Source organism: Myotis lucifugus, unplaced genomic scaffold (genome assembly GCF_000147115.1).
Source record: "Myotis lucifugus unplaced genomic scaffold, Myoluc2.0 scaffold_197, whole genome shotgun sequence".
Taxonomy (NCBI): domain Eukaryota; kingdom Metazoa; phylum Chordata; class Mammalia; order Chiroptera; family Vespertilionidae; genus Myotis; species Myotis lucifugus.
The window spans coordinates 1,707,989-1,719,292 of record NW_005871245.1 but is presented as its reverse complement, the minus strand read 5'-3'; the positions used below and the strand labels follow the sequence as shown (position 1 = coordinate 1,719,292).

General features: G+C 58.0%; 1 protein-coding gene across 1 annotated transcript in view; it reads right to left on the bottom strand.

Moving 5' to 3' along the window:
* Positions 1-7,577, bottom strand: part of LOC111827645 — a 46,447-nt gene extending 38,870 nt beyond the window's left edge. The window contains exons 1-3 of the mRNA XM_023761013.1: positions 7,500-7,577; positions 6,176-6,432; positions 5,420-5,516 (exon numbers count right to left, since the gene is read on the bottom strand). Coding sequence (XP_023616781.1) covers positions 5,420-5,516; positions 6,176-6,432; positions 7,500-7,577 — 432 coding nt within the window. The remainder of the gene's footprint in view (positions 1-5,419; positions 5,517-6,175; positions 6,433-7,499) is intronic.
* Positions 7,578-11,304: the final 3,727 nt, after the last annotated feature.

Genomic DNA, 11,304 nt, shown 5'->3' with positions numbered 1-11,304 from the left:
TTACAACTCCCTCCTACTTTACATATCTCCATCTTTAACCCGGCTATTATACGGAAAAAGTAGAAGGCGCTCGTCGACCAACATTCGCACTTGGAGTCCAAAGTGCAGATAGTGAGGACAGACGAAAACTACCTCTATCAAACTCACAAATCCTTTCTACTGGAAGACAGGGAGCTCCCGCTTATCCCTAATACCCTTTCAACCGTAACCCCGGCGCGATGAGGGGAGGCTCCCTGTTCCACAGCTGTTTAAACCCGAGGAAATGGAGGAGATTCGGGGCCCCAGGAGGGAGGGGCACATTCACCCCGGGCGGAGGTGGGGGGGGGGGGGCGGTGACGGACTGGGAGCCTTAGCTACCTGTCAGTTGTGGGGGGAGGTTCCTCCCATACTTCCTTCCAGGCAGTCCCTGGGGAATCTCTCCAGTTCTGGTCCCAGCTCCAGGCATGAGAAGCTGTACAGGCAGCTCTCGCCAGCTCCTCACATGGGTTATTCCCGCCTCCCAGTTTCCCCAGAGCCTCTGATCCATGGGAATATGGGGGGATCACATGAGTGTCACCCCCATCCTCAAGTGGAAGGTGGTCTGGACATGTGGGGACCTTGGCCCTGTCTAGGCACAGGCCACCCGAGAGGCCCCAGGTAGCCCACCTACATCACCAGATCAGCACCTCACACACTTACACACAGACTGCACCCCAGCACTCATGGCCGGCCACCTTCACTTCCTGGCCCAGCAGCTCAGAGGGTTCCACAGGGAGCCTACTCTGAGACCTTGCGCCCTACCCTGCACCAGTGGCAGCTCCAACAGTGTCCCCAGCACAAAAACAGCAGCTGGAGACAGCATCCCTCAACACCCTCCCAGGATGCTGTGCCCGCCCCCCTCCCCAGAAGAGCTCAAGGTCCAAATCCCACAAGGGACAGAGAAACTGGCGAAGGGATGGGAGGACACACAGTCCTCTCCCTGAGACCCTGGGGTGGGATCATAAATGAGGAATCGGGGAAGAAAGGGACACTGCAGAGGCAGAATCTGGCTCCTTTCTGACCTACCATGGGCAAAGTCCATATTGGCGGCACCCTCCACACAGCACAGGCCTGCCGCTGGGCCAGGGCCAGGGGCGGGCTCCCTCCCTCCAGAGCTCTCCTTGCCCCTGGCTGGGCCCCCTCCCTCTCCTTGCTTCTGAGCAGCCCTCCCAGCCCTCTCCCTCCCAGGGCTGGCTCTCTCATCTTCAGCTCTTGGAAGCCTGACTCACTGTTTCCCCTCCTCTCTCCCCTCCCTCGCTCTCTCTCCGCAGCAGCACCTCCCCCTCCCCTGGGGGGGCTCTGGCCACAAGGGTGCCTGCTTGCTCCTCTCCCCAGGCTTGGCCCCCCTCTGAGCCCAGGAGGCCCCCCTGCAGCTGTTCCAATTCTCTAGCTACAGAGAGGTGGAGCGCAAAGAGTATGGGTCCCAGGCCTGCCCCTGCCAAGTGTCTGTGATACTGGGCCAGTGGCTCCTCTTTCTAGACTCGGTTTCCTCCTGTCAAACAAGGGAGGGGTCCCAACTGGACGATGCCCCTGGCATCGCTGGGACCCTCATGTTCTCCGCTTTTAAAACCCCGGAGCCTCTAGACACGGAGCACCCACAACCTGTGGGGCTCAGAAGTTGCCTCAGGCCCCACCTCCAGGTCCAAAGAAGAGCTCTGCTCTGTCCCCAGACATTGAGAGAAGGCAGAGGGAAGACACTGCCCTGGGGCAGAAGCACGAACCAAGTGACCCCTGGAATCCCCCTGTCTCCCCATTCTCTCTCCTCCTGTGGGAATCTCTCTCTCTCTCTCTCTCCCACCTGTCCTCCTTCCTCTTCCCAGAGACATTTGCTTGTCTCTCCTCCAAAAACAATCCCAGCACTTGATCTTGGGTGAGAGGGCCTCAGTGCCTGCTCTTTCTGGGCTGTGGCACATGCCTAGGCCTTCCTGATCACCTGGACCCCGTCTCCTGGGGCTGTGATCCTGGCTCTCCTCCTGCCCTGCTTTTCTCTCTCCCCCTCTCCCCACTGGCTCCTGTCACCATCTTTCCCTCTCCCCACCAAGTGGCTGTCTGAGTCTCTCTCCTCCCTGCCTCCCCCATTCTCTCTGGGGGGGCCATCTGCTGACATTAGCAACAATGTTACCCATGCTCTCTCCAGCAGTCCCCAGCTGCACCCCACCCTAGCGTCCCCTTTCAGGCTCTATCCCAAGAGACCCAGGAGACCCAGAGGCAGAGCTGGGCTCCATCCCATAATAGTGAGCCTGCCTGACCTTTCTCAACCAGATCAGAAGTGCCTGGGCATCTGGTAGGAAGGCATGGCACCCCACCGTCTTCAGTGGCTGGCTGGTATGAGACACAGAGCTGTTTTCCCAAACCAAATAGATAAAGAAAAAAAGCCCCAATTACACCCCTGGGGTGTGGGGGTGTGGGGGTTTGCTTGGGGTGAGGGGAGGGACAGAAAACGAGGGAGATCAGGTTTGCTTGAAGGTAACCCTTGTCCAATGGCAAACAGAGTCAAGAGGAAGGAGTGGCCCAAAGTCACTGTTCCAGACGGATCTGGGATCAAGCACTGTCCCTCTGGGGCTCTGCCAGGCCAGAGTGGCGCCCCCCCCCCAAAAAAAGTCCTCTGGTTTCTGCCAGGGTCAGTTTGCCCCTCAAGCTTCTAGCACAACCACAACAATCAGGTGGAGATCCCATCCCTTCATCTCCTTTAGGAGCCAAGTCCAAACTCCCACAGTGCACCTCCACGTAATTCTGCAGGGGGTTCCAGGGGCCTCCCAGCCAAGATCTAAGCAGGTGGAAGGGGGAGAACAACGCCCCCCAATTCCCAAGCCCCCTCACCAAAGGCCCCTTAAAAGCTGTGGAGCAATGCAAAATAATCCTGGAACCCTCATACCCCCCAAACTAAGAAGCTACGCTGTCCATCCACAACATCTGGGGGGGGGGGGGACTGGGGCTCCCTGCCCCCCATGACCCTATTCCAGACCCCCAGCCCAGCAACCATAATAAACAGCAAGCTCTTTTTCTTTATGACACCAAATTTCTCCAAGCCCAATAGTTCCTTCCATCACTACCTCAGCCATAGATCACATTAAAAACTCACAGAGGGCAACTTAAACACATCACATTTGTTTCTTTCTATATTATTTCAAAAGTAACGGCATTAAAAATGGATTTTACTACAGAAAATAAATATCAGCACGTGGCCGGGGAGCCTGGGCGGGGGGGCAGAGCCCACCTGGAGACTATCCCTGAGGGCTTGGGCACAGTTCAGGCACTGACCAAAGAGGTGGCTGAGCGGCCAGATTACACCCCGGGGTGTGGGGGTTTGCCCGGGGAGGGGGCGATGCCTGCCCACCTGGGCACCTGCTCCAATGCCAGACCAAGAGAGACTAGAGTACTGGTTTGGACTGGTGCTCACTGGTCGCCCAAAGCTCATGCCCTCACTGATCTCTGCAACCTCTGAAGGGTGGGAGCTCTGGGGCAAGAAGTTCACCAGTCTCTGGGGGTTATTCCAACTATTGACACAGCAAGAGAAAAAAATGAATTCAACTTACTATCCAGTTTGCTTTTCCATTACTATAAAAATAAATATACATCTGCTCCAAGGAGGGAGACAGCAAGCGGCATGCACATGACACCTGGGGGAAGGTCCCCCCACAACTCAGCAACACAACCCAGCCTCCCCCACAAAGTGGGGCTGGGGGGGGGGGTGACAGACTGGTAATCTTTCACTTACAGCCCCAGCTCACAAAGCTGCACACAAGGGGTCACATGCAGCAGGGACAAGCCAACAATAGAAACACCCCCAATGCTCCCAGCAGGACCCTGCCGAGGCCCAGGCACATGCCCCGCTCCAATGGTGGCAGCAATGGACAAAATGTGGCCACCGTGACCGGGAGGCAAAGCTTGTCCTCACACCCTGAGCTCTGCCCAGGGAGCCGGGGCCAAGTCCCGCCTGACACCAACTGGTCCGGCGGGAAACGCCTGCCCAGCCAGACAGGCACAGGCCCCCCAAGGGTCCCTCCTTGTGTTCAGGGACCAGACTGGTGCAGCCCAGCCCTGCCTCCCAGGGTGACGCCTGGGCCCAAATTCAGCTGGCCCTGCCAGTCAGGCACTGGTGCAGAACTGAGGGCACCAGGCTCAGCCCCTCCCAGCCCAGCCTCAGGGCCCCCAAGCTAGAAGGGAGGGGGGACTCCCCACCCCTCCACATCTGGCCCTGGCCCCCAGGGTCTGCGGTAGAGAATTCCCGCCCCCGCTTCTCTCTCTCTCTCTCCCTCCCTCCTCCCTCTCTGTGCCCGCTGCCGCCTCAGGGACAGCCCCAGCTCCCGCCTCCGGCCAGCAAGGCCCACATCCTTCCTCCCTCAGCTGGCCCCTTCGCCTGGCAGGAGGCTGGGGGGTCAGGCTGCTGGGGAACCCCTCCAGCTCCCATCAGTCCTCATCCCCAGCCCCCAAACTCTGGGTTGCTGTCCCTTTTCCTGTAGAACAGGAAACAAGGTTATTTCCTAGATTCAGAGCCAGCCCCCTGCCCCTCTGGCTCTGCCTGGGGACCAGGACCCAGCAGGGGAAGGTGCCCTCAGCCAGAGCAGAGGGATTCAGCAATTCACCCCCAGCTACCGGCCCAGGGGGCTGACAGCTGTCACTCAGCACCCCACCCCCTGGGGAAGAGGGGGCCGATTCAATCTGAGCCCCAGAGGAAACGCATTGATAGGCGATTATTTATTTATTTATGCAAAAGTGAGCCGACTTTGTTCGCCAGGTAACCGGGCACGCGGCCCAACCCCTTTGGCCCCGGCCACCCCAAATCCCTCCTCCACCCCACACCCCCTCCGGGTCATTAGGTCCCCGCCCCTCAACTCCCAGAGCACCAGCGGAACCTTGGGATTTGGGGGTTGAAGGGGAGGGGCTCCTCCCTCCGCAGTCTCCCCCTTTCCCAGTGCCGTTCCTAAAATCCAGCCTTGTTCTCCGCTCCCACGGTCCCCCCTACACTGCCCCCCCCACCCCATTCTCAGCAAGCTAGAGAGCAAATTGCAGTTTTAAATCCAAAGACGGAGGGAGGGGGAAGGTGGAGAGGGCGCGCGGCAGCGCTGGGCGCGCACCTCGCCCCCGAGCCGGGGGAGCCGGGGAGCCGCGGGGCGGCCAGGAAACCCGAGAACCCCCCCTCCCGCCCCCCCCCCTTCTCGTCCACCTCCCCCTCCCCCTTCCCGGCACTGCCTGCCAGGCTTCGAGCCGAGCCCAGCCGAGCTGCGGGCCCCGGTGGAAACAAAGACCGATCGCACCGCGGGCACCGCAGCCACGGGGTCCGACGGACCGGACCGGGGCGCGCAGAGGGGGCGCAGAGCCCCCCTGGCGCGCTGCACAAAAGAGCCCGGCCAGCCGGTCCCCAGCGGGGGTCTAGGACTGGGGAGGAGGCGCCACTCACCGGAGTGCTGGGCTGCCGGCTCCGTGGGTCCGAGCCAGGGAAGGGGCTTTTGGGGGCGTCTGTCTTCCGGCGGCGGCAGCGACGCGGCGCCCGGCAGCTGGGGAGAGGAGTCGTGAAGGAGCCCTGAGCCGCCCGCTGTTGCTGACAGCATGGCTCGCGCCTCGGCTCACATTCTCCGCCGCTAACTCCGCTGGACACGGCCCCCCGCTCCCGCGGCGCCCCCCCACCTCGATCACTCCTTCGCTCTCTCTGCGCCCCCCGCGCTCCCCCCCGCCGCGCACACACTCTCACAGTCCTGGACACCCCCGCCCCCACCCCCCAATTGCAAACCTGGGAGAGAACGCGCCCCGCGTAGTCCTCCTCCTGCTCCTCCTCCGCCCTCCTCCCTCCCGTTCTCTCTGTCTGTCTGTCTCCCTGACTGTCTCTGTCTCTCTCGCTCTCTGCCTTTCTCTGCTCTCAGAGCTGGGTGGGAAAAGGAAATGAGGACAGAAAGCAGACGCTGGCTTTGGGTGGTGGTAGCTGGATTCCCTCTCCCTCCCTCCCTCGCCTCCCCTCCCTCCTCCTGCCTTCTGCTCTCTCCGATGCGAGCGGGGCTGAGCGCAGCCTGGCGGGTGGCTCGCTCTGCCCGCCCGCCCGCCTGTCTGTCTGTCTGGTCTGCCTCGCTCACTCCCTCCCTCCGTCTCTCGCCCTCGCCCTGCCTGCCTGCCTCTCTCCGTCTCCGCCGCCGCCGCCGCTGCCTCTGCGAGCTCGCCTTACCTTCGCCGCTCACCATCCGGAACCCCAGGGGGGGACGCGCGCACAGCACGCCGGGACTTGTAGTCCCCGCCCTGGCCGCTCCGTGCGCCCAGCGGGCGGGGCCGCGCGGGCAGCTCCGACGGCGCGGCTGGGAGCCCTCCGGACGCCTGCACCCGGATCCCTCCGGCGGGGGCGTGCCCTCGTTTCCAAGGGGTGCTGGTTTTCCCCAAGGATTGGGAACGTTTACCAAGTTCCTTGTCCCCGGCGGGGTGCTCTGGCTTGAGGGAGGTTGTGGGTGGGAGGGAAGGGGCGGGGTCTAAGAATGGAATGAGAGTCGAATAGGGAATCAAGGGATTAGCCAAAGGACCCGAGACTTTCTGGGGAGTCCCAATTACATGGGAGAGGAAGGGGCGAGGGAGGAGGACAGGCTCCCTGAATTTGGGGGCGTTCTCCTTTTCTGAAACGGTGTCTTACTGAGTAAAGAGCAAGAGCTTATGTGGGAGGGGTGCTCCAGAAAACTCAGCCCCACTAGTCTCCTCCTCTCCCAGTGCCCGTCTCAAGCTAAGCTCTGGGTTTAGCGTCCCCCCTCCCCCAACCCCTGTTTTCCTAGAAGTCCAAGAGCGGCCAGGGCACAAAAGTCCTGGACCTCACACACACACACACACACACACACACACACACACGTGCACACGTGCACACGCATACCCTTCCTGAATTCGACTGAGCGTTTTCATTGTGTCGGGAAGTAAGATTCGAATTCAACAGTTCAAAGCTCCTGCTGCGGCCAGGGGGCTGGGCTCAGCACTTTCACCTACCTCCTCTTCAGGTCACATCTGTTATCCAGCTCCCAGCTCCTAGCTCCGGGCCCCCTGCCTGGCCCATCCCCACAGATGGGAGGAATGTGCACTGCCAGGGCCTGGTTACCAAGGGGAGGTAGCTGGACAGCCCAAGCAGGAGAGCTGCTGCCGCCGCCATTTACTGGACACCACGGGGCTCTAGAATCTGGCAAAGACCTGGTGAAATGGTAGTTAGCATTTCCAAAAATGAGGGCACACCGTTGGGCCCGGGCCTTCCAATTTAACCTCTGAGCCGTGCAGGGAGTTGTGACTCCCCAGGCCTCTGTCTGATCTTCTCTCCCAGTGTCTGTGTGTGGCTCACAGAGGACATGAGATGAATAATGTATGGCCACCGTCCTGTCCTCAGTGTCTACCGACACCGGCTCTGACTGGTCCTGAGCTAGTCCCACCTCGTCTGTGCCTGGCATTCCTTTGCCCATGTATGTTAGCTTGGTCTGTCTTGCTCCGTGCCTGACGTTCCTCCAGCCCTGCCTTTGTTCTTAGCCCACCTGCTTCTGACTTCGCCTTTGGCCCTGTGGGGTGATGCAGGGTGGTGGCCAGTGTGTGGCAAAGGCAGGTGGTGACATTTTGCCAAACGCAGCTTCCTGTCACTACCTTCCCTGTACCTCCGTCTCTTCCAAGCCCCTCTTCTAGGATAGTCTGGAATTTCCAGAGGGCAAAAGAAGGGATCTGAGGGGCACTCTTTATTGGCCCTTTTGGTGAAAGGAGCAGCAGCGGCGGGAGAAGTCCAGGACTCTGAATGGTACACCTATTGATCTGGTCCGGCCAGCTGGAGAGGCCCCCGTTGGGAGTAGCTTCTCCTTGCAGGCATCTTGCTCTAGCTGGCACCCCTCTGGAGAGACTTTAACATTGGGGAGGGCAGGAGAAGCCCAGTTTCCCCTTTCTTTTAGCTTCCCTCACATCCTTGCCTATGAGGCTCTGGCCCACCCAGTCGGAACCAAGTTTTGGGAAGGAACTGGATAGGGTAATACAGGATGGCTTCTGGGAACTAGGGAGGCCCCAGGGGGATGGTGGGGGGGTGGGGATGAAGAAGAGTTTGGGAAGGGCATGGGAAGGGAGAGGTTAAGTGATGAGGTTTAAGAGGGCAAGAATAGTAGGATCCATGACTCCATGGAAGGAATAGAAGTTAGGTAGGAGTTTGCAAGTATTCCCCCTCCCAACCCAGGCTGCCTCAGTTGTCCCCTCCCCAAAGACAGAGTGTGTATTGAAACGCCAAGATGTTGGGCATCGTTGAAAATAAAGCATTTCAGGGTTTCGCAGTTATTTGGGGGCTGGCCTTTCTCTTGGAGCCTCTCCAAATTGTGTTGGGGGGGCTCTCCCCAAACAAACGCAAGCTGAGTCTTACTATGGGCTGCTGCTGCCACCTAGCGTCTAATCTGCATACATGTATCTGCTTGGGCAGCCATAGTCTAAAAGGGTTAGGGTTCGCTACCCAGTTCTTAATAGTGTGGGTGTCACCAAAGGCTGGGCAGAAGAGCGGTTAGCTCCCTAAGAAAGCAGACTTGAAGGAGGGGACCCAGGTTCTGGAAGAGCCTCCATCATCCCTTTCTGGGCTCAGCTCATTGCAGTCACTTTTGTTTCAATGTAAGCAGAAGCTAGATCCTAGGAAATAGAGGTGAGAGGCTAGAGATAAAAAAGAAGTTGTGGGGTCTCAGGGTTTGGAGGCCGTGTGGACGAGGAGCCAGATAGGCCTGGTTCTGACTCTGCTTTTCCTCCTGTGTCCTTACCCTCTCAGAGTCTCCGTTCCATGTGTATACAAGAGAAGAGTAATCCCTTCCCTGTGTTACAGGCAGTGCTTGTAAAAGACGTACGGAGCACACGGATGCAAAAGCACTTTGGAAACTGGCAAGGGCATGTTGTGGGGCAATTGAGTCTATAAAATGGTGACAATAATTGAGAAGTGGCAGCAGGCTGGGGCCAGGCCCCTGGGGCTCATGGAAAGGGCAAAATGGAGTGAGCCTTGGGTAGAGATGGGCACTGCCCTCCGTGACTACAGAAGCTCTGGGGCTGGCCCACCCCCTGGAGCTCTCTCGGGAAAGGTGTGGATGGTTCGAGCGGGACTCATCCCAGTCTACAGAAGGGGAAACTGAGGCCGAGAGAGGTTGAGGACCTATCCTAAGACACTGAACTCCATACAGATCCAGGAACAAGAGGCCCATTGGCCTGGAGCCATTATGGCCTTGGTTTTCCCCTCCTCTGGATGAGAACAGCTCAGGGCTGGGGCCCAAGAGACCATGGGAGCAGAAAGCCCCTCCTCAACGTGGTACAATGAGAACTAAGGCCCCCAGGCCCCCATTATCCCTCCTCCTGTGCCGGCCCCTCTCCACTCCCCCCTCCCTACAAGTCCTCCCACATTCCTCCAGGCAACAGGAAACCCCAGCTGCAGCCCAGACTTCAAACAGCTCCTCCCTCTGGGCAGGGGGTGTGGGAGGAGAGGCCAGGGGCCAGAGGGCAAGGGTCAGCTTTGTTCCTGCCTGGAGGTGGTGAGGGACCCTGGGGGAAACAGGGGGGTAGGATAGGGCCTGTGTGTGTGTGTGTGTGTGTGTGTGTGTGTGTGTGTGTGTGTGGAGAGAGAGAGAGAGAGAGAGAGAGAGAGAGAGAGAATCCTGTGTCCATCGGGTGTGCGTGGTTCTCACCAGCTCCTTGATTTCCTTTCAGCTATGAACCTGAGCTGTGTCTGAGTGCATATCAGCGCATTTGTTTATCTGTGGGCGCTCAGCCTGGGATCCCAGTGACATGTCTGTAGGTGTCAGGATGTGCCTGGTTCACAGGCCTGCTCAAAGTTATGTGTCCTGAGTGTGACCTGGTGCGGTTCTTTGTATCCGAGAGAGGTGTCCCTCTCCCACTTCTTGCCCTCCCATTCTTCTGTCACATTGGTCACCAGAGGTTTCCTTCTGGAAAGTGAATGTGATCTGTTACTCCCCTGCTCAAAACCCTTCAGTGCTTCCCTTGGCCCCAAACCTAGAAGCCTGGCCTGCATGCATGGCAGACAAGACCCATGCCTACCTCACCATCTCCATCTCTAGCCACTACCCCCCCCCTCAAAATTTTCACCCCAGTCACACCTACCTAATTGTAACATCCTGTATGGTCCCAGTGAAGTCTGAAATGCCCTTCTTTTGTTTCTTTTTTTAAAAAATATTTTTATTGATTACAGAGAGGAAGGGAGTGGGAGAGAGAGATAGAAACGTCAATGATGAGAGAATCATTGATCGGCTGCCTCCTGCATGCCCCACACTGGGGATCAAGCCTGCAACCTGGGCATATGCCCTGACCCTGACCCCTGACTGGGAATCGAACCAAACCGTGACTTCCTGGTTCACTGGTCAATGCTCAACCACTGAACCATGCCAGCTGGGCTTTTGTTTCTCTATCAAGCAAACTTTTACTCCTTTTGCAAGTCTCTGGTGAACAACATCTCCATCGAGAAGCCTTCCAGACTTCTCCATGACCAACTGAGTTGGTACCCTTCCCTGTTCTCCCACATTTTCTGCCTGTGTCTGTCCCCTTCGCCCTCATCACCGTTACTGTGAGCTCTGAGAGCAGGCACTGGCTGTATCTCCCATCCGATGGGGTGGGAAGGTTCTGAAGGGACCCAGTCCTATCCCAGAGGAAAGTTTCTGCAGTTTAAAATATAGTACTCAGAGTGACCACTAGAGGGCCTATGGACACCTCTGCAAGACCATCGTGTGTGTGTGTGTGTGTGTGTGTGTGTGTGTGTGTGTGTGTGTGTGTGTGGTGGGTGAAAGGGAGGCTTTGACACTGTACCTGGGAGAGAACTGAAGTAGATAGGGGGTCCGCCCAACTCAGTACTAGAACAGTGGGATCCAAGATAGACTCATTCCCCAGTAGGTCCTAGGCCCCATAGATTTCTCTCTGACTTTTCTCCACAACTCAGGGGCCGTACCCCTTGGCTTTCCAACTCTCCAGCTTAAAAAAAAAAATAAAAAACCTCACTTGAGGATATGTTTTTGTTGACTTTTACAGAGAGGAAGGGAAAGAAAGAAAAACAGATGTGAGAGAGAAAAACCCATAGGTTGCCTCCTGCATGCGCCCCAACTGGGGATTAAACCCACAACGTAGGCATGTGCCCTGACCAGGAATCTTGAACCTTCAACCTTTTGCTGTATGGGAGGATGCTCCAACCAACTGACCCACCTGGCCAGGGCTCAACCCTACCACCTCTTGCCTGTGACCTTCCGACCTTCTTCTGTGCTTCATCTGCACCCTCCGCCTCCCATACTTAGTATTAGTTGCACTTGCCTGACTTGCCTTGTTCTGCCATATCTCTGG